The 22,755-nt window shown below is 32.7% G+C and overlaps 3 protein-coding genes across 8 annotated transcripts; all 3 read left to right on the top strand.

The window, feature by feature from the left end:
* The first annotated feature begins 1,997 nt into the window (after window positions 1-1,997).
* On the top strand, window positions 1,998-11,527 carry LOC117237311 (prohormone-2-like). Its single transcript, XM_033501138.1, has 9 exons — window positions 1,998-2,155; window positions 3,831-3,948; window positions 4,020-4,115; window positions 4,201-4,333; window positions 4,430-4,645; window positions 7,367-7,468; window positions 7,551-7,633; window positions 7,714-7,961; window positions 8,104-11,527. The coding sequence occupies exons 2-9, from the start codon at window positions 3,834-3,836 to the stop codon at window positions 8,188-8,190; spliced, it is 1,080 nt and encodes a 359-aa protein (XP_033357029.1). The 5' UTR covers window positions 1,998-2,155; window positions 3,831-3,833; the 3' UTR covers window positions 8,191-11,527.
* A 3,520-nt stretch (window positions 11,528-15,047) lies between these two features.
* LOC117237342 (mediator of RNA polymerase II transcription subunit 19) lies at window positions 15,048-16,476 on the top strand. Of its 3 annotated transcripts, none has more exons than XM_033501188.1 (5): window positions 15,048-15,223; window positions 15,357-15,587; window positions 15,685-15,841; window positions 15,936-16,035; window positions 16,128-16,476. In XM_033501188.1, exons 2-5 carry the CDS (start codon window positions 15,401-15,403, stop codon window positions 16,410-16,412), a joined length of 729 nt encoding a protein of 242 aa, XP_033357079.1. In that variant the 5' UTR covers window positions 15,048-15,223; window positions 15,357-15,400; the 3' UTR covers window positions 16,413-16,476. The 3 variants fall into 3 exon arrangements, with proteins under 3 accessions (XP_033357079.1, XP_033357080.1, XP_033357078.1); XM_033501189.1 differs by having other exon boundaries at window positions 15,055-15,237; XM_033501187.1 differs by having other exon boundaries at window positions 15,055-15,587.
* A 949-nt stretch (window positions 16,477-17,425) lies between these two features.
* On the top strand, window positions 17,426-22,744 carry LOC117237341 (RNA-binding protein cabeza-like). 4 transcript variants are annotated; one of them, XM_033501185.1, is made up of 9 exons: window positions 17,426-17,557; window positions 18,344-18,703; window positions 18,800-18,872; window positions 19,922-19,953; window positions 21,438-21,571; window positions 21,660-22,006; window positions 22,096-22,280; window positions 22,314-22,353; window positions 22,437-22,744. In XM_033501185.1, exons 1-9 carry the CDS (start codon window positions 17,545-17,547, stop codon window positions 22,474-22,476), a joined length of 1,224 nt encoding a protein of 407 aa, XP_033357076.1. In that variant the 5' UTR covers window positions 17,426-17,544; the 3' UTR covers window positions 22,477-22,744. The 4 variants fall into 4 exon arrangements, with proteins under 4 accessions (XP_033357076.1, XP_033357075.1, XP_033357074.1 ...); XM_033501184.1 differs by having other exon boundaries at window positions 19,925-19,953; window positions 22,096-22,353; XM_033501183.1 differs by having other exon boundaries at window positions 22,096-22,353.
* The last annotated feature ends 11 nt before the right edge of the window (window positions 22,745-22,755 follow it).

The raw sequence follows: 22,755 nt of genomic DNA, 5'->3' as shown, positions 1-22,755 counted from the left end.
AACAAACCTTCGGATCGAGCACGTCGAATGGTATTATTTCACAGAACTCGCCCCGTAATTACAATGATGGCATCGGGTCCTATCTTAGTCGGATGTATCTATCCTCCACGGAATACTCAAACTTCTGGCAAATTTACGAAAATAAACCTTTCTCTTCGCCTGCCAAATGCATAAATTGCGACCCGCAAATTCGTTCTGAAGTTCAAAGAAAAAATATCTCCTTCGGCAATGGTTGGGGGTGTGGCATTAATTTTTCTCGATACTTCAGCAAAAATTAACGACGGTCGCGTGCTTCTATTCTTCCTGACCTTTCGTATTTTGTGTCCCTTTATAATGAAATACAATAAAGGAATATTTTGTACTACTTTTTGAATATTGAATGAACAATATGATTAACATCCTTCTGAATCAAAAAAGTAGAAAAATTGAGATTAAAGATATCTTTTTTTTTCTTTGTCATCGTTAAGTAATAAATCTATTGATATCTATTAGAGATGGCTGTCTTCGAGCATCTATCATACACGCCCCCGTAATTGTATCACCGCAAACGTTGTTAGTTGGCTAGAAATCCGACCAGGTGAGTTATACTTGTTTTTGTGCAACTACTTCAATTCGCGCAAGCGTGCAGCCGATTCTTTGGAAATAGGTCAATTACTGGGGTACGTAGTGCGCTAGGATGCGTCGTATTTCAAGTTGAATACTTTGCTAAAGCGGTTGTTTCCGAGAATTTGCCGACTCTTCTTGGAGAGTTATGGCTAAGTACATAATTCCGTGCTGCTGTTCTCTTCTTTGTCCACTTGTTGTTGCTAACTGTTTTCTGAAACGATGGCAACGAACAAATTAAAAGAGGACAGATTAAAATATTATGCACCCAACTTGAATGGATTTCCATTTTCTTCTAGAGTAATAAGAATAATTTCTTCCTCCTCGTCAAACACGTCAAATTCTTGATTATTCATGAGAAAATTACATCTTGACAAGATGAAGAAAACATGACAGAATTCAAGAGTGCCTTGACTAAGGATATGACATCGTAAATATTTCAAAAATCTTCATCGATGATAAATACTTCGTCGCAAGAACATGTGAACGTCAGCATGACGCTGAGGAGAAGAGAAGAAAATTTCGCACTTCGGTTGATCTCTCTTCTCCTTCCCAACCCTCCCTCTTTCTATCATACGCCATGGAAAATATGTGTGGGCGTTGGGTGCTCGTGGGCGTTATACGATGGCGTAGGCGTTTGGCCTGTTGCGGGGGCTGAAGAAAAGTGGCCGGGGACTGAATACGGAAAACGGTGCTACAATTCCTCCTGTACAGCCCACCACTCCACCGCTTGCGTTCGAGAGACAAAAGAAAGTACGGATTTGCGACGAGGACCAAGAAAAAACGATCCACGATATTGCTCGGAAAATATTCTTCCTTCAAAGATCGAATGAATTTCGGTCACAACATTGACTTTGAGAGAACACGTTCTATTTAAGAAGCATTATGCCTCATCCTGCTTCCCTCAATGAAAGCTAAATATCCCTGTTGTGTAAAACTATCTTCACCTGTTTATGTACTGCTATAAACAACGTAAAAAATTTACTAAATCATCCTATCATAAAAGTTCCCTAAATAAAACTTCCTTAAAATCTAGAACACATTATACGATGCCGGTTTTATTAAGTAGAATTAGGCTTAATCGAAACAAGATGCCACCGAAAAATTACTAGAAGACTTCTCCTCTTTAAATGGCGAATTCTGAAGATAATACACGGCCAAGATGTGACATAAGAGACGATTTCAAGGATAGCCTGAGGATCTGGTCAGGTCATCGCGTGGGCAGACGTATTTTGTGGCACAATGGCAGTGTGTACATGTTCCGCGTAGAATGTCCATATAACCGTGCGCGTGTGCACGTCATATCACTTCGTAGAGACGCGGTAGGGGTTGCTTTCAGGGTAGGGGTGCTCGCCCACCAAGGTGGGGGTGGTTGATCGACCGTACCCTCTGCCAGTTTTCTAGTCGTCCTGCTCAGCCTCGACGTTCATTCTACGTTGATCAGCCGAACTCACTAGTTCTCTGCATCTTTTGGAGAAACGCTCCCGTAAGAAGAAATCTGAGAAGACTGACCAGAAACCTAGAACGAAGAGAATAGTCGACGTTAAGTAAGGTGAAGGAACCTATCTTTCAATTGTTACATCTGGCCCTTTCGAATACTAATATTTTTGCTTGAAATTTGAATTACGACAGTGATCCTTCGATCGATTTAATTGGCCAACTTTCGTAAGATAAAGACCCGCTAAAATTGTACGGGTATAAATAGGAGGGTAAGAATAGAGATTGTTCGATCACGACGATTTCTTATCAGCGATATAATTATATTTCCTCGAACTTTAGTTCTAAAGATAAAAAATTAATCTGATTCAAAGTTTCATTAGAATTTTGTTTCATACACGCGTACATTTAATAGCTTTAATTTGAAGACATCTTTAAATTATAACATGTTTGAAACGGGTCTATAATTTTTAGTGTTAGATTGTTTGTTAAAAATTCGTGAAAATTGTTAAAACATATTTTATCGAGGCAAGTAATATTAATACCATACATGCGTCTGGATTTGTCAATGAAAGCACAGTCAATGAAATGTATTTTTAATTGCGAGTTGCATAGACGCGTATACAAACGCGATAAATGACTATAGTATTTCTAGACGCAACAAGTGTGCGATTTCTGGGTCTACTATATCCGGTTTAACTTTATTTCCTGGCCAGATTTAATTGCTCAATACTATCACTAGCATCATATCACAAACTCTTTTTTGCATTTATTAAGCTTAGAGAATAATTATCACAGAATATATGATATTTTTTAAAACGAAGATAACAAAGATGAAACGTAAAAATAATACAAACGAGTGAATTTTTCATGTAATGTTTACATTACATATGTACATATATATGATTAAAACATCCTTTTGAACTTTGACATTTCAAACTAATGGAATGTCTATAACGAATAGTTGATTATGAGTCATGAGCTTCGAAGCTACCACTGCCTTTGCTGAGATTTAGTTAATTGCATATCTAATTAGCGAAAACTCTCGTGTATCGACGTAAGCTAATTGCGTGTATGTTGGAAAGTACATGTAATTGAATTATCAGTGTTATTTGTTAAGACTATAGAGATTCCAGAATCTGTTTTGGAGTGAGATTCCAGTTCACTTCCCACGAAACATACTAATAAACGATAAATTACAATTAATTCTACTTCACGCAACCGATTCACGTTTGTTCTTCAGACTGCTGTCAAATTTAATTTATTTTTCGTTATTAAGAAATTTATTATTTTCTCAAAATTGTGAAAAATTAGATATTATTATTTGCAGTAGAATGTAATTTAAATTGTTACTTTAAAGGAAAAAATAGTGAATCATCGACTATTCTTCAAGAGAAAGACTTATCATCTTTATCTTCACGAAATCATACAAACATTTACAATTTCCTATCGAACTTCCGACATGTATGCCCGTTAATTTTTTACGTGCAATGGAAATAGATTCCTGACATTTCGCATTATGTGACATTTAAGCTTCTTTCATAGTGACCTGCTATCTTCATTTACTTCAGCTTGTAAGGGGTGTAAACTTCGATCTGTACAAGAAGAGAAGACTTTATAGCAACCATACTTCTTCTAACTGCACCCTTAATCAATTTCACATTTGATTAAAGGGTCAATAAACTTTTGCTCATAATCAATAAAGAAATCTTTGATTTCATCTTTTTAATAAATCTCACAGATTAGTTAACCAAAGTTTAAGTCAATAATGGACCAATCAATTTTTTCAGATCATGTGTGACTGGGTGTGGTTACTAACTCTATATTCCCTCTTCGTGGTAGCACAACCTTTGCCAACGAATCTGGCAGAGGATGCAAAGAAGACTGAACAAACAATGAGACCAAAACGTAAAGCATACTATGTTTTCTGTAGTTTACAACACGATTAATGATTTGTTTACTAAACGTTTTGGTTTCAGCTAAACGGGCACAGGAAATGTTGATGTACGGCAACCAACAGAATCATCAGCCGGAGAATAAACCAAGTTCATCTTATTCGTCTACCGTGGAAAAGAGTAAGTATAAGCAATGAGTAACCATTTTCAATTATCTTTAACACCTTGTAACTATTTTAATTTATAATTAATCTTTTAATCCAAGGAACTCTAGCTGCATCAGGACTAGGTGGATTGAAAGCAGCCCTTACCGAGAAAGAAAAACCATCTCATTCTAATGCACCTAACAACGCTCTCTACGACCGTGATTCCTTTTCTCCATTTGATAGAAACTACGAGTTGGTATTCTCAATAAATTAAAATAGTTCATTTTTTAAATTTCACATCAAAGTGAGTATTAACTAATGTATAACTTATTTCTGTTTCTGTTTCAGCGGATATGGAAAAATCCTGATGAACGAATTTGGATATGACATGCCTCAATGGGATGTTCCGTCGTACTCTCGTTACTACTTGAACGATGATCGTCGGAAGAGATCCGAGAAAACAACAGTCACCGGATCTACCACCATGAAACCGTCCACGACCACTTCCTTCCAGTCTCCAACATCTTCTACTCAGCAATCTATGCAGGTGCAAGTAAAGAGAAGGTGAGTCAATCGTATTAATTTTTTTATTATTATTATTAAACGGAAAAAAAGAAAATAAAGGAAAAAGTAGAAAATTATAAAAGGAATTTACTAAACAATTTAAATCTGATTGATCGATTGTTCGATCAATTGTCATACTATCTACTTCCTTCAATCAGTTTAGAATTTCGTCAAGTTGTGAATATCGTTTACGAGACATTTATATCATATTGCTTCTATTGTTTGACGATTGCGTTCCACGCAGATGAGATTAGGATGTGTTAGGGCGAATTCACCTGTAGAACAAGCTGCCTTGGGCAGAGTGAATCGACTCGGTAACCAGTCTGTAATTCCCACCCCTGCGAGAACTCACCCTTCCCGCCCTCTTGCTCGGAACATCCCTCTTTTTCTTCGACGTTTCTTCTGAATGGGGATGAGAGGGCTGGCGAGGGCGTTGCCCTCGGCAGAAACGGCGGTGGACTTGACGACCAAGCCGGTTCAATACGACTTCGAGAAGCTGTCGTTATCGAAGTTGATCTGCAGAGCATATAGGATTGGTTTTCTCCTGCCTTGATCTACAATAATTTTTAGCCTATAACAAAAAACTATATATACACATAAAATAGTATAGAATAATTGTAAAATATAAACACGATATTTTTCTTTCTTTTTTGTACGTTTCTTCTCTTTAACAACAGACTATATATATATACATTCGATAGTATAAGGAACCTCTAGATGTTCCGATTCAAATCGGAAGTCGATAGTTTCGTAACGAAGGCTATCGATGGTATTTATAGCGTTTACATAGAATCGTCATCGTTAAGTAAGTGACGTAGACGACGACGCTGTACGATACGTCATAGAATGATCAATTACTTTGAAGCTCCTTACGTCAAACTTTTATTTTTACTCTCAAACGTAGTTACAAGTGTGAATCGCCTGACCTGTAAATAAATGTCACAGGTCACTTTGTGCACATGTACGCTAATACATTTATAGTCGAGCTAATTTCCATTACATAGAAAAAATGATTTAAAAGTAGGCAATTCTGTAGATTGAGCGTAATTCTAATATTTGACTATAAGTTGTTTCTCTACTTTTTAGCATAAAAGATGGCTTTTACGACCAATTGGTTCTTGGTAATAAGATTTTGTTATCGGGCTTAATAATTCTATATCAATTCCCTTGGTTGTCAAGGCATCAAAGGAAAAAGGAGGAATAATTTGCAGGTATTGCAAAATCAATGTGACAGAACGCAGCAATGTTCACTCTATTGTATATATAGCACATTTTAAATATTGTACTTGAGTTACATTTCAGCAATAGAAAAAGATACAAAAATTCGATATTAAATATTAATTAATTTATATTTACATTAATAAGGGGAAAAGTTAGTAAAGTATAAAGATTATATCGTTAGCGAATTTTATATATCTCTATGATATAATTGAATTAATTAAAATTTGCAAACGATAATCGAAGTAACGAACTTAACGGTTGCAAGAACTAATAACGTAGTATGTACATATAGTACGAAGAAAAAGTTATCCTCGAAAAAAGTTTTACATGTCCCACAAAGTGATCGCGTCAGCTGAAAAATTTTCCAATAAACTGCTCACGTTCACGAGAACGTGCGAACTCTCTCACAGCGATGTACGTACACGTATTATATGCACAGTTTGGCGCAGTCATCGAGACGTTCGATACTTGTGACGCAATAGGGTAGCTTTCCAAGGGTTGGGTCCACGAAAAGTTGAATGGAACCAGCCAGTAAAACTAGGTCAGACTTGACTATTACTTGACATATCGCTAGCCAATCAGCTGACGAGAATAGGCTCCTAGTTAGCGCCGACTCCATGAGGTGCAGTAATTCACGGAGTTTGCCCGGAATTTATATTCAATCAACTAAATACAAACTAGATTCAACTTAACAATAGATACTATTGTTATCGGAAACTCGAAAAATAAAAGTTCAGGTTTTGGATATGCAAAATATGGAACCTAGAATCATTAACTTTCGACCAGATGTCCACGAATCATTTTATTTCTTTCGTCCTTTTCCATAGATCAATTAAAATTTCGAATTAATTAGTCGAAATCAATTATTTTTAACGTTATGGTTTGTTTGATCTATATCTTTTTCTGTTCAATCTCCCACCATGTTAAAAAAGGTATTCACGATACATTTCGAACAGTTTCCCTGTTCTTTGTTTATCTTACATGAATGTATAATACCAAAGAAGTAAGTGGAAAAGCTGAATGAAACCACCTGACGAGTCAAGTCGTTTTGGCATATGGCCAACCAATCAGCTGATGATATTAGCCGGTTTCGTCATATCGATCATCCACAACAGAGGATGTACCAAGCATGCTCGGCGGACCTGACCTAGGACAAATCCTATCAGCGCAAACGCGTGCAATGCAATCTCCTCGTCGCGTCGTATTGGCGGCTCAGTATCGTCCTTTTGTTTGCCAGTTTTTTCCATTCAACGTACCTCGCGTACTGATCCTCAATGATACTGTGCACGCATGATTGCATTACATGCAATAAATGCGCTTTAAACTCAACCTCCATAGAAAATCGATATTGTTCAGAAATACGAGTCTCGAATGACTGCTAGATTATCCGAATATCAAGGAGAACTTTATCCGAAGATATATATATATATATATATATGATTTTACAAATTAATTTTTTTTTATTTAAATATGTTTCAAACATGAATGTTGGATTTTCAGCGTCCCGATTTATCAGGAACCACGATTTAAGAGAGAATTGGATATTGACCCGCAAGATGTTTTAACACTCCTCTCCCTCTGGGAAAATGAACGCCACAAGCGGTAATAATAATATACATATGTGTCATTAACTGTAAACAATATAAGTATCCTGGGTTTTAATTCAATTAAAATATCTTCACAGAAACTGGCATAAATATATGAACGATGAATATGAAAATGTAGACGATGAAGACAACCTTCTTGAAGAAGAAGATCCTCGAAACAGTAAGTCAAAAATATTTTAAAATTGAATGTATTGATATTGTTTTTATATGTTTTACATTCTGAATTATAACTTTGCAAAGTCATTCCTTGGATGGATTCTTCGGCGTATCCCCCTCGACATTACAGCGTAGAGTCTTTATCACCGGCAGATATTGGAATCGTTCGTACTCATCCATCCAGCTATTACGAACAATACGAGAATCAGTACGGGCAACAATATGATGCGAGTTCTCAATATGGCAGTCCTCAGTTTGGTTTGGTTTATCCTCAACAGACTTACTATAATACCCCCGAGAAAAGGTTTATGGTCTCCAGGAAACGCTCGCAGGTAATACATCCGATGAACTCTAGAAACAATTCATTAATCTACAAATAAATGATCCTGAGAAATATAAAGTATATTTAACTTATAATAAAATTTCTAAAATTCTTCGATTTAGAATCGTATTGGTATTTCATTCGATTTACAGACGTACGATCCTTACTCCAGCGCAGCTCAGTTTCAAATAAATCCCCAATCACGGGGATACCCATACCAACACCATCTCATCTACTAAATCGATATCAACTCGACGAACAGCAACAAAATTAACACGAAACTATCGAGAATGTATTTGAAGAAAGTGAAAGATCCTATCGATAAAACGCGGAAAGAGGGTAACGTACTGATGTTTTCGGACTCATGTATACGCAAAGAGGAACCAGACAAAAATTTTGGGCTTTCTTGGCAAATGTTCCCTCTCTGACGTCTTCTTCATTTGACTATTCTGTCTTTATTATGAACACAGCGGTACGTGCTTGAGAAAGACTACACTTATTTTAACAAATACGGTGCTCAGAAAGACTATTCATAGTTTACAAGAGTCTGCTGAAGAGACAATAGTTCTTTTGATTAACTTCTTAATCGTGTGGTCACCAATCATCGAAATGAGTAACGAAGAAAAATTTGAGTAATATTTTTTCAACATCTTTTGAAATCCTTCAAAAGTATTAAGAGAAGCCGATGGACATAGAAGCGTCTTTGGTTTCAGTGTACTCTTGTATTTTTCCGCAGAAAACGATGAAACTTTAAGGCGCAAGAAAAAGGCACAGTCCGCGCGATGACTGAAATCGTTGAAAATAATCGTAGTTACTCGAATCAAATTACCCTCAAACTTGGTTCATGACTTTTCTGACTGATTAAAAAGAGAGAAAGACGACGAATAGTTTTTTTCGTGAATTAGCTCGAAGATAGTCGTAGCACAAGATCTGATAGATAAACATAGTAGGTATGAGAAAATGATTAATATGAAATGAAAAGATGAAACGATACTTCTAATTCGGTGACCTAGAGAAAGGTAGATGATTTCTTAGCAAAATTTAGAGCGAAAGATGATGCTGAAAATATTTTATAACTTTCTCATTACGTTTCACATCTACGGATATGTATATCTTGTTATAAATATATATACATATACCTATAATATGTTGAGAAAAAATGAACAAAGTAACTGAAGTTCGATCAAGCTTGTTTATACCACTATTATATATTTCAACCCCTTAATTTACTTTGCAAGAGGCAAGAGATAAATGTTAAAGGTACACAAATACATGAAATATTGAAGCACGGTGTATATTGAGTACTGCAAATATCAATTTGAATCCAATGAAATCGTCGGTATTTAGAGTTATAACAACATATCTTCTACTGGATTCATATCTTATATTCAACGTGCCGACATGACCGATAATTCTCAATCCCCCCTTACTTTAAACATGATCGTCAATTAATTTTTCTAACCGTGTACAAAATACATAATCGCAACATTTATCGTCAGTGAAGTATTGATGAGTGTCAATGCATATTTCAATGATATTCACTTCTATGGCTGACTAAATAACTTTCGAAAATAAAAATTTCACGACTCAATTGTAATCCTCGATGATTATCGTTTCCAGTTGTTTGACAAACATTATTGTTGAATGATACTAATAATTTCTATTACGAGTTGGCATTAATAGAAAGCAATCACGTTAACAATGTCTTATCGTAAAAGTATTTGCAAATTCAACAAAAATTAAAAGAAGATAAAATTGTGAGATTTATCGAGTGCGTGAAATTTTTTATTCTCGTCCTCTGCTGCGAATGTAAAGTGTAAAGCACCGTTATACCGATAATCCATCGTCTTACCATTGTCAGAAAAAATAAAAAAAGAAAAATACAGAAAGGTAAAAAAAAAAAGAAAAGAGAAAGAAAAAAGTATATAAATATATCTATACAAACTACACCGAGTGACATCTAACGTTTTTGTCGATCGAACCAAACACGGCCTTCCATAGAGCAAACGTTCCGAGGAGACTGAGTAATTTTTCCTTTTCGTTCCTTGTTGTTTGATCAGTATATGCTTGAAACGCGTATATAATAATATAACATATGATATTGTAACGGTAGGAAAAAGGAAAATCTAACGGATGACTGACCGATCAATTGGACGCGTGACGATCGGCACGAAGAAAATCTTTTGTGCTATATATTTTTGACGATCGTTTAGCATGTAATTAGAATTACGTAGACTAAGTAATACCAAGAGGGAATGATTCAGTATTTACTACTTATTAACATGTAATTAATGTTATAGATAATGAAAAGTATCGATTATATATTGTGTATGATTAAAGGAATGTCAATCAATCGGGTTTGGGTTTGGGTTTCATTGATACGCCGTAATGTTTCGCAATCGAACAAGGTATTTACTTGAGAAATTAAACATTTTAACGGATAATTGTTTGAAAAATATCTCCAGATACTATATTCTGTGCGTATTTTACAGCTACAACTTTTCTTCTCTTGTTGAAACAAATTTATTATCTTGAAACTCTATTAAACTGTAAAACATTACAGTCGCGAGATTTTTCGTAATAAAAAAAAGAGGAAATAAAATTAGAATTATTTACTTTGTAATGTGACTGCTATCTTGACAAATTAAGAAAAAAAAAAGAAGGAAATTTCGTTTTATTTTTGTGATGCCTATACTGAATCGTGTAATGATACTATATTCTTACTACAAATTAATCTTCAGACACCATATCTTTTTACGATAAGAATAACGAACTGTTAAACGTCGACGCTAGAATAGTATCGATAGTATTATTACACTGAACACGGAACCATTCCTGAAGTGGCTTTTAAAGTCGACGAAATAAAAAGACAAAACGATTTAATATCGGCCAAAAAACCTGTTCAATTGTTACTGTGCGGCATCAAAATGATGATCATTCCTAAAATTTTTCTTGTATTTAAACTATTTTTAATGCATATTCCGATCTAACGCATAAGAAGAAGAAATAAAGAAGCGATATTTTAATGGCAAATTAAGAAAATTGTCGAGATCTACTGAACTTCTTGTTAATCTTATAGAAACATATTCTAGCATCTTGAACTGTAATATTAACGTTTAAAGAAAAAAATATTATAAAAAAAATATTTTTGCTTGTGACAAATTTATTATAAAATTGGACATCGTGATAGAAAGATGATAATGATAACATTCGAGTAAATTATAGCAGCGTGTATTTTGGAAACAGTCGCGAAATTTTACGAAAGATTTTTTCAACGTTAACGATATGCCACCGATTGCTAATCGACTATGCAAATTATTGTAACTGAATAAAACGAAACTGTGTGTCAGCTATGTTACTTTAAAATGGATATTATATACATATTATATTATAAAACTTCATATCGACATTCAATTATATGTACCTACGTGTGCATTTTTAAATCAAAAAGTTATATCATTCGGCGTCATAAGTATTTTTCAAACCCATGGTGCTTTTGATTGAACAATAACGCATTATTGTAATTAAATTAAATCATAAAAAATAACAAAAAAATAAATAAATAACTATATTCTACTTATAAGCGCATTCATCCTGGAATATTGTTTTATCTGCCTTTCTTTATTTAACCCATTCATGCTCAATGTTTCACATACAACATTGAACTTTAACAAGTTATTAATTAACTAAATGATAAATATATTAGTTTTTAGCAAAATTAGTCTTAAATCTTGGTATATTATGCTTTCTTCTCAGAAGCATAAAAAGATATATTACTTTTAAGGTGAATCTTTTGAATCTTGAGGTTGAAGGGCCGAATCTTTCTTTGAAGAGCTAAATCTTCATAAAATTATATTTTTAATATTCATATTTTACTTCAAATTCTCACTTGTCCAATTCTCATTTTACACATCCACTTCTCGTTTTTTAAACTCATACATTCACAATAAATTGTAAAACTATCCAGGAAATATCCACATCATCGTGTGATACTCTTCATATATTTCCCTTTATAATTATTGAAAATTACTAAACTACTATTCTAAAAATTGTATAGATAAAAGAAATTTCTACTGGGTGTTTCACAGCTCAAAAAAATTTGATCCTCAAAGAATAACTGACCAAAATATTTGATTTCTGGTAAGGTAATGAAGAATGATGAACTGTTAAAAATGTCCCAAACATAAATTGTGCTTAAGATTTGAATTCTTATATCTCTAATGACATCATACTAAGAACAGTTATTACCATGTATATACTTTAACGCTCTATTTTTACGTTACATGTCCTTGCTAAATATTGTTATCGTGATGCTCCTCGTGTACATTGTATAATTAGAAACATGTAGAAACAGATGCCTGACGAGTCGCGCAGCGATACAGCTGCGATATCACTGCGACATAGCATGGCATCGCAACAGTCTATTACACAATTACCATAGACATAGGAATATATGCCTATGACGAGATTATGTACTTAGAAACATACATATCTGCTATCTACATACTTACCTGTGACGTTACAACGGTGTCGTGTCACTCGTGTGCATCGTGTCATGAACAGATCTACGATCGGGTCTACATCTTTTGTTTTATTTGTGCTAATATTAACCTTTAAATTCTTTTGAACATCGTCGAATAAATATTATAATAAATGAGTAAGCGACGTCGTATCGTAATAGTCAATTTTGCAAGTTGGCCAAAATCGATAAACGACAATGTTAGAAATAATTACTAGTTCATACCATTCGTCAGGTGCACATGGCAAGAGAAGCGCTCTCTCAAATATAAAAATTCTTAACCACCAATTTTAATTAATAGAGAGTACGGTTAGATGCATCTAATATTAATTTTATAAATGGTTTTATTTAGCATGCAGATATCAATTGTAGAAGACATGATTAACTCGTTTGGATATTGCGGTCATAATGACACAGAACTTATTCAATTGCTTTGCAATCACCCATTAACATTGAAGCAGAAACAATAGATGGTTAGTTAATCGTTAAACCGAATTGATATTTCGTATTATAAAAAATATTCATTATAGATATCAATTTGCTAGATAATTACTTTACAAAAAAACTATTCAGATTTTTCTTATGCTACTTTTTTTAATTTACATTATGATTATGCATTAATAAATACACTACTAATTTAAATTAATAATCTAAAATTGGTTAAAAAAAATTACATATACATATATATGTATATATTTCTATACAGGATTAACATTCCTTCACAAAGCTGCTTTTCTTAGATATAAAAATGCAATTGGAAAGTTATTTCAAAATAATGCTGTAATATAATTTAGGTAGATATCCTTTGCATTATGCTGCTCTTTGAAAGGATATTAAAAGTGCTTCCCTATTATTAAGAAATGGTGCACTTGTAAATATTTATGATGTCTTTTATGAAAGCCCTTTGTATACTAGTGTCATATGAAGATCTTCCCTTCCTATGATTAAATTATTAATATTGCGTGAGTACAATGAGTAAATTAGGGATAAATGAGTACAATCGATTTAAAAGTATTCATAAAATTGATGGAATCAAATTTCTTCGCAGAACTATTGTTTCATTCATGCTAAATCAAATCAAATTTCATTAGGTTTATTTCTTAAAGCTACTTTCTGTACATGAAAGGTATAGGATATAGAAATACTTGGTTTTCTATTTCGAAAAATTGCAGATACAACAGATTTTATGGGTTTACACAAGCCGTTATATATATCACCTATGACAGAAAATATGAAATTGATTACGTTAGTAACTGTGAAAATAAAATATTTATATAACATTTTTAAATTAAGTTTTAAATTTTGAAATTATACAGTTATCTTATTGAGAAGTGAGCAAATCAAATCGGAAAAACAGAGCCGGTCATATACCAATGGATGTAACTTTAATGTATTGTAATATTAATATTGCACAATTAATACAAAACTTACTTTCAGAAGAATTAAAAATACACAGGATACTAACCATCAATTTTATAAAGAATTTTATGAACGATTAGATTTATCTATAGATGATTATGTAAACATAACCTTACTATTGTTCACTTATATACAACAGTAATTTAAATAAATTTATGTGAGTAAAATATGAAATAAATTCTGTACCACATAACGTACATTATATAACATACATCTTTAATTTTTCACAATTATAGAAAAAGAAAAGATACCAATCAGAAATATACTGAAAAAATATATCGAAAGAAAATGTTTTACATGCATATACTCTTCAAATATTTCTTTAAAAATCAAAGTGACATGAATAAAAAGATATACGAAAAGGACAAAAATAAGTACAAATAAAGCATATAAATTTATAATTTTTTTTACTAAACTTTAATTATATAGTACTTTAATTTTGTCGAACTTTTTAATCATGTAATTTATGATAAGTTTCCTTTGCATATAGTTTCTTATCTATATACATAAATACTCTGTATATGTTTGATTTAGGAACAACTGTGTACAGAGTATAGATTTTTGGGTGTATTATATCATGTATGAATATGAGAAAATAAAAAATAAAAAATGTTTGAACAGAACAGTGCTTCGATAATAAATGAAGATGAAAGAAATAGTTTATTAAGGTTAGCGAGGATACCTGGAGAAATGATGAATTTAGACAAATTAGCACACATAAGTTTATCTCTAATGTTTACATCAGTATATGCATAATTAAGTATTGTAATAACATAAAACCTTGATTAACTTTTTCTTTGAAAACTAAAAATATGGATCTTCGTTACAAATGATAATAATTCTGTTCTATACATACTGTGTTAGAACATAGACTAGGAATAAAATAGACTTAACACCCAATTCATTTTTGTGTTGTATACTTCAGGGGTTTAGGACTGTCTTATCGTTCTAATGTAATTTTCGGCGTTATCGATTCAATGTAGAATGAAATTACATTTATAATCGAACATTGAAACGAAATTTTAATATGAAATTATAAATAACATATACGATAGAATACTAAAACTTTCAATTTTTTGCATGATCGGTATTTCAGAACATGAGACATGAAGTCTCGTAGTCTCATATGATATCACGTCTATTCTGTCCTTAGTCAATGGTAAGAAACCAAATAAGTAATGAGACAAGATGCTAATAAAACTATCACTTAGCGTCTTATTTAGTTTATGGAAGAGTAGATTGCGGTGATAATTCAAACGTGTAATGTTACTACACGTATTTTGTACAATTGAGTTAAAGAAAATTAGAAGAACATTAAACATATTGTAGACTTAGTATGTGATTTGTAGTATGTGTTCATTGTACATTTTATGATAGTAATCAGTTGTTTGAATCTTTTAGTATACAGTGTAAATATATATTGGTTCACCAAAGAAAATTTTAACTATCATTAATGCTCTCTACTAGGGCCTATTAATTATAGTGAAGCTGTCATGAAGTAAAATTAAAGGATGATGATGGGCGATCAGTTTCGTAGCAAAGTGGAACAATACTCACCAAAGTCATCACCCAGGGGTGCACGATCCCCTGTTGTTTCACGTCAAGATTCAACAGGGACTCTTAAGACAACCATTTCCCTGGGTAAAAATCCTTCCATTGTACACAGTGGGCCATTTTACTTGATGAAGGAACCCCCAGGTACATCAACATTTTGTTTCGATATGTTTTAAATAATTATAAATCATAACAATTATAATCATAAACAAATATATAATTCTTTATTAAAATTTTCTAGGAGAAAGTGAACTCACTGGGGCAACAAATTTAATGACCTATTATGGACTAGAACATTCTTATAGCAAATTTAGTGGGAAAAAATTAAAAGAACAACTTTCATCGTTTCTTCCAAATTTACCTGGAATTATAGACAGACCTGGTCATTTGGATAATAGGTACACCTATATACCTTAATATAATTTTGTATGTATCATATTAGACAATATATTTCATATACTCTATAATCATTATTGTAACTTCATATTTCAGTTCATTAAGATCTGTAATTGAAAAGCCTCCAATAGGAGGGAAAGATTTAATACCACTAACCAGTGTTCAGTTAGCTGGTTTTCGTTTACATCCTGGTCCTGTAAGTAAATGCAATTATATTATAACAAAAAAGTTAATTAAGTAATTAAAATATTCAAATAACAAGCATAAAAAGCTTATATATTTCTGTAGCTACCGGAGCAATATCGTTATGTTAATCAAGCTCCACAAAGAAAACACAAAAATAAACATAAAAAACATAAACATAAACCAGGAGAAGTACCTAGTGGTCAAGAGGCAACAGCAACAGATATTGGCGGTTCAGATACCCATGAGAAAAAGCATAAAAAACAAAAACGACACGATGAAGAGAAAGAAGCTAGAAAAAAGCGTAAGAAAGAGAAAAAGAGAAAAAAACAAAAACACAGCCCTGAATATAGTGGTGGTTTAACGCCATCTCAGCATTCCAATTCGTGATCTTCAATTTTACCTTTTCTGTTTATATCTAACATTTGATTTAACATCACAATTTTTGTAGAAACAATTAAATTTATCTTTCTCATTAAGAATAACATACATGTATAGGTAATTATCATATAGAATATAAGTTATGGACATATTATTTTTGATCAAGGAATTTTTCGATTATTATGAAGTTATACATACTATAAAATCTATTTCCATTATTCGTGCTTTTCAAAATATGATATCTGATTTTTGATAATAAAACTTTAGTCTTTTTTTACCGTGTTTAAAGATGTAAAATTGTTTCCTTAGAAGATTGTATACTATTAGTATGTACCATAGAATCAATGATGTAGGAACGTATTTATATTTACATATTATAGGTACGAGACATACATATTGCAACATATACTGTTTGATTCATTGAGTCTATCAATTTTTCACAAGCAAAAGTTAATTTCAGCAATAGCCGTTTTGATAAAAAAATGGCAATTCCTTATAAATATTGATAAATCATAAGGTATAAACATGGACGAATTAGTAGTATGAAAATATTGGTGTATTACTGTTGATGTAAATATTATATATATATTAAAGAAGGCAGCAGTAATGTTACTGTATTAAATATGTTTTTTATGATGATTCTTAAAATGTTATCAAGTTTGTTCAAAAACAAAACTAAAATCATGCATTGTATTGAGAATTTAAGATATATGTAGCATTATGATACGAAATTAATAAAAAAAATCATGAAATATAAAGATGTCTATTCTTTATCTTCTTTCCCTTATGAAATTTTTTGGCAAAATATTAAAATTATTTGTGAAACATCTTTCACAAATTAGTTTTGGCAATATTACATTGATAATTAAATATTATTTGCTATATAACAGTACATAATTCAAAGAATTTGTAAATAATACTACTATAGTCAACTAACAGTTTAAAATTCAACTCAGTAGCAACGCCATCTATTACAGAAGACTTCCGGTTGATATAGCCAATATCCGGTAATGAGACGCTAAATTCTACCATTGTACCATTGAGCGAAGACCGTTCAGATTCGTTGTTGGAAAATCGCTTCATTCCCGCCATTACGTGCTTTTTGTACTGTGTAGCAATTTGATCGCTGGAGGAAAGCACGATGACGGACACTCGTAAGTGAAAAAACCTCAAATTTTTACATTAAAACCTGTAATTCTCTTTACAATAGCAGAAAATTGGTTTTTTATCAACCTAGGAGGATACTTTTCAATAAGAAATTTCTTGAGTAGTGCGTGCTACTATAATTTGTTATATTGCCACGTTTAAAGCTCCTTCTACTATTTTATCTAATTTATAATGCGTTATTAAACTATTATTCGAAACTATATTTAAATATAAGTAATTGTATACAATTATGTAAAATGATGGGCTAGGATACAAATTTTAACGACCCTGATTTTCTGACTCCGTACATTTTCGCGTAAACTTATCGATCGGCATCCCAAGCGTCTCGTCCTACTTTTTTACTCCATTTTGTATAATTTGATATTTAAATGCCATTCTTATAATATATGTATCTTATATATAATAGCTAAATTTTTGTAATATTTCATCACAATTTGCATTATCCCGCGTATTTTTGTTCAACCCATAATGAAGTATAATTTACACCGCTAGCACCATGAATAAATTTTCGTTCATGCTATAATTATAATTATATTTTTAAGTTATGGAAGTAAGAATTACATTTGTTTCAAAGCACACATTTACTAATAGAAAAAAGTCAAATATAAAAAAATTTAACTAATGAAATGATATATGATAAGAATAAATCTGAACTTTGAAATATAATTTTTAATTTAAATTTTTCGCGTCATATTAATTAAAGTTTAATACAACAATTAAAGATTTCTATCAAATTCTACAATGACGCTTAATTTTTTTTATATGTGCCCTAGAGTATTCGAATTACCAACAACAGGGATACAATCAGTACAGTCAGCCACCACCTTCTGGTGGTCAGGATACTTCGTATCCACCACCTTCTAGCAGTGGTGGCGGTGGTGGTGGCTACAATCAATATAGTCAACCACCACCAAGTAGTGGAAGCAATTATGGCAGCGGTTACAACAGTTATAATTCCAGCGGTGGCCAAGACTACAATCAATCACAAAATCAAAACAGTTACCCAAATAGTTATGGCAGCGGAGGTGGCTCTGGAAATGGTAGCAGTGGCAATTATAGTGGCAGTTATGGTCATGGAGGTGGAGGCAGTGGAGGCTATAATCGTAATAGTTCTGGTGGAGGCTATGGTGGAGGTATTTTAAATATTATGACTAATTTAAATGTAATGTAACTTTTACTTTGATGATATGATTTGTTATACATGTATATATATATGTTTATGTACATAGGTCAAGGAGGAGGTGGTGGCAGTAGATATGGAGATCGCGGGGGATACAGTGACCGCTCTGGCGGTAGCTACAAGTAAGTTTATTTCTTGTATTTTTTATATATACATATATAATGAAGCGAAAAAAATATAAGACCAATAAAAAAAAGTTGAATTATATATCAACAATATTAATCAATGAAGAGGTAAATACATTCATTGAAGTTAACAAGGTATGAAATGAAATTCTTATGACAGTAATGAAAACTTGTTGTCTCTTTGCAAATGGCTTTATGCCCATTGGGCGTTAATATGTTTGAAGTGTGCCTACAGGTTTAACACAGGTATAACTGGTAAAGGTATAAACAGGTTGTATATGACAAATGACGTAAGATGGTTATAATGTCTGGTACATACTGATTTATATTACATTAAGTGATAATATGATGTGTATACATAATGGTTTTGTATTGATTATACCTGTAAAGCGGTTTATACTGCCACTGGGGCCACTGTTGTCTGAATAGTACTACTTAGGGTTATCGACTAGACAATCAAAAGACGCCTAAAGTTTCATATAACAGAGAGATTGCAGTTTATATAATAGAAATAGTATTATTATATAAGTTGGAGTTTTATTGAATATATTGGTGTTTCTTTAATATATTTTGTCTATTTTTCGTAATAGGATATTAATGTTGTACTAACATCACAGTTGTTTACCCAATGTAATTCATAATTTTTTATTCCCATCTTTACTCTACTGATTTTATTATATATATGCTTCAAATATTAATTAATACGTAGTAATCTCTGTCAATACTCAGATAGAAGATTCATGTACATTTGACGCAAATAGGATAATCTCTTACGCAGGATTGTCCTGACCAATTTATATCTCGCAAAGTTATTAATAACAGCTATGCAGAAAAAGAACACGATTTTTGCATGCCGGACGTAACGGACTAACATGACGATATACGGGACTTATCTGTAGTTTTAAGTAATATAGTGACCACCGACATTTAGACAGTAGGTACATCAAGAAGAGAGGTGGCGAGCAGCATTTGATTCGCCATGCATCGATCGATCGATCAGTCTGTCCATGAGTCAACTCATTGGTATATCTGCTTCTGTGTTTTAGCAGTGGCGGTGGCCGTGGTGGTTATAACAAAGGTAAATGCACCAGACTGTCTGTACTGGTCTGGTGCTATTCAAGCTTTCACTCTAATATTTAAAATCTAAATACTCGGTTACTCGTATTATATGAAAGGGCTGCTATGCAACATTGTTAGGGATTCATTTTCTCTGGTAATTAACACTCTGCCAGAATTCAGCAATCTAGTTTTAAAAAAGGTGTAAAAATACGTGATGATATTTTTTACTGCAGCATCATAAAGACTGCGTTGATCACCAATTGCTTTTTCAGTAAATATGTGTTAATTTTTTATGCGCTTCTACATATTATAATATTTATAACAAGAGCAGGTAACGTTATTTTTTATTTAAAAGGTTACACACACTTAATTATACTAATTTGAAATACAAATGCGCTATGCGCTTGGCACATTAAGTTTCATATGTGTATGTATAAAAACGACCATGTTTATGTACGAGTTGTTTTATATAAAAAGAAACATTTAGAGGTATAAAATCTTTACCCTTAATCAGCACTTGTGCTGCTTACACTCCAATATCTTAATATTTTAAAATATAACTCAGGATAATATTAAGCAAATATAAAAGGCAGCTGGTGAATTAAATATCTACCTATCCCTAATTAATCAAGGCTTCCCAAAAATACAATATAGGGAAATGGTAAGAATAAAAATAATGTTGCAGCCCTTTTGTATGTTAAGCTGCAACCTTGTGTTCTCTACATATTGTTATATGCTACTAAGAATGTTAGGCCAATGAGTACTAATACTTTTGTTACTGCACGGGTCGAACAGAAAAAAAAGCCTTTGAATTGATAATTTTATACAAGGTATTGAAGACATAATAATATGTATATCAAATAATAGAGGTGTAATAAATGAACAAATTAAGAAAGCTTAAGTGTTGTCATGGGATATCACTTATTAGTAGGCAAGACAAAATTTATGTATCCTGAAACAAAAACTAATGTCAAAGTAATTGTATGTTTGTAAACATACATAAATTACAAAATTTTTGGTATATAATAATAGAAAAGAAGTTTCTTTTCACTTGGAAACACTATTTGTGGGTAATGGTCATTAAAGAAAGTAAGAGTTATTACATTTTCATTGTTACAATAAGTAATAACTTCTAAATATATTGGTAATACTACAAGAAGAAAGAGGAACAAAGTATTTAATTGCTTAAAATAATAGTGCTTAAGTTTACTTACCATTTTAAAATTATCTTAAATATGAAATGTGGATACATTAGGGAGAGGTATTTATATGGGATTTTCTTATAATATAAAAAAAAGCATACTAGATTAAAATTCCAAATGGTTTGCAAAATTTCATTCCTCCAAGGTGTACTGTGTTATTAGTTGTTTTTAACCCGATACAAAAGTTTTCCACTTGTTAGCTTAGACTTGAGTAGGTTTAGGGACAGTAGATTTGCAAGTATTATTCCTTACTTCAAGGAGTACTATGCTAGGTGAAATGTTAACTCCTATCAAATTACAGGGGGCTACGGTGACCGCGGTGGTGGCAACGATGGGATGGTTACACAAGAAGATACTATTTTTGTATCTGGTATGGATCCTTCAATTTCAGAAGAAGAAATTTGTCAACACTTTGGAGCCATTGGTATTATCAAGGTAAGTCACTATATACAAATAATGATAGTAATCACAAAGTATATTACATAAATAAACATTTAACCTTGATATCTTTCAATGTGTACAGAATGACAAGCGGACAGGAAAACCCAAAGTGTGGATGTACAAAGATAAAAACACTGGTAAATCGAAAGGCGAAGCTACCGTGACTTACGATGATCAGAACGCTGCGCGTTCTGCGATAGACTGGTTTGATGGAAAAGAATTCAAAGGTCGAACTATAAAAGTACAAATTGCCCAGCACAAGAGCAGTTGGCAAGGTAATCGTAGTGGTGGAAGTCGTGGTGGAGGTGGTCGAGGTCGTGGAAGTGGTGGTTTTGGGAGCCGTGGAGGTGGCGGTGACAGAGATGATCATCATCGTGGTGGTGGTGGTGATGATAGACGTGATGGAGGTGGTCGTGGAGGAGATTGGAGGTACGGTTTCACTTTATCTATATAATGATATATATATAGTCTACTATAAATTAAATATTTTATAAATTTGTTTTATATTGTTTAAATAGGTGTCCCAATCCAGAATGTGGTAATACAAACTTTGCTTGGAGGGACCAGTGTAACCTCTGCAAAAGTCTAAAACCAGAAGGTGCTGGTAGTAGCAGTGGGGGTGGAAGAGGAAATCGTGGTGGAGATCGAGGTGGTCGAGGAGGCTTCAGAAGTGACAGAGGTGGTCGAGGTGGAGATAGGGGTGGTCGAGGAGGTTTCCGTGGTGGAGACAGGGGTGGAAGGGGCGGGCGAGGTGGTCCAATGAGAGGCGGTGGAGGGTTGGTTCCTATAATTATTTAGTTGTACTAGATGTGTCATTGAAAATAACAAATTGTCATTCATTTTTCTTGTGTCATTTCAGCCGAGGAGACAGAGATAGGGATCGTCAGCGTCCTTACTAAATGTAATTTATAAAGTGATTGATAAATAAATCACTTATTGACGTACTGTACACAATTTGTACACAATCTTAATGTATGTAAATTTGTCATAACACAGAAATCATGTGTTACACTTCATTATCATCGATTTGTTTTCTCGAACATTTTTTATATATTCACAACAATCGATGTGTGATGTGTAATTTTTGTTTTATATACGTATGTAAATGATCATCATATGTGTAAAGTTACATTTTAATAAATAAGACTTCAATTCTCTAACACTAAATCTTATATTAT

Source organism: Bombus vosnesenskii, unplaced genomic scaffold (genome assembly GCF_011952255.1).
Source record: "Bombus vosnesenskii isolate JDL3184/JDL3185 unplaced genomic scaffold, Bvos_JDL3184-5_v1.1 scf7180000013370, whole genome shotgun sequence".
Taxonomy (NCBI): Eukaryota; Metazoa; Arthropoda; class Insecta; order Hymenoptera; family Apidae; genus Bombus; species Bombus vosnesenskii.
This window is presented reverse-complemented; position numbering and strand designations above follow the sequence as displayed.

Bases quoted from the DNA above. Each gene is read 5' to 3' on its own strand.
- LOC117237311 (XM_033501138.1), top strand. From the start codon at position 3,834: ATGTGTGACTGGGTGTGGTTACTAACTCTATATTCCCTCTTCGTGGTA. The intron at 4,646-7,366 runs GTGAGTCAATCG...TTGGATTTTCAG, and splicing joins CAGGTGCAAGTAAAGAGAAG to CGTCCCGATTTATCAGGAAC. The intron at 7,634-7,713 runs GTAAGTCAAAAA...AACTTTGCAAAG, and splicing joins AGAAGAAGATCCTCGAAACA to TCATTCCTTGGATGGATTCT.
- LOC117237342 (XM_033501188.1), top strand. From the start codon at position 15,401: ATGATGATGGGCGATCAGTTTCGTAGCAAAGTGGAACAATACTCACCA. The intron at 15,842-15,935 runs GTACACCTATAT...TTCATATTTCAG, and splicing joins CCTGGTCATTTGGATAATAG to TTCATTAAGATCTGTAATTG. The intron at 16,036-16,127 runs GTAAGTAAATGC...ATATTTCTGTAG, and splicing joins TTCGTTTACATCCTGGTCCT to CTACCGGAGCAATATCGTTA.
- LOC117237341 (XM_033501183.1), top strand. The intron at 21,572-21,659 runs GTAAGTCACTAT...CAATGTGTACAG, and splicing joins GAGCCATTGGTATTATCAAG to AATGACAAGCGGACAGGAAA. The intron at 22,354-22,436 runs GTTGGTTCCTAT...GTGTCATTTCAG, and splicing joins CCAATGAGAGGCGGTGGAGG to CCGAGGAGACAGAGATAGGG.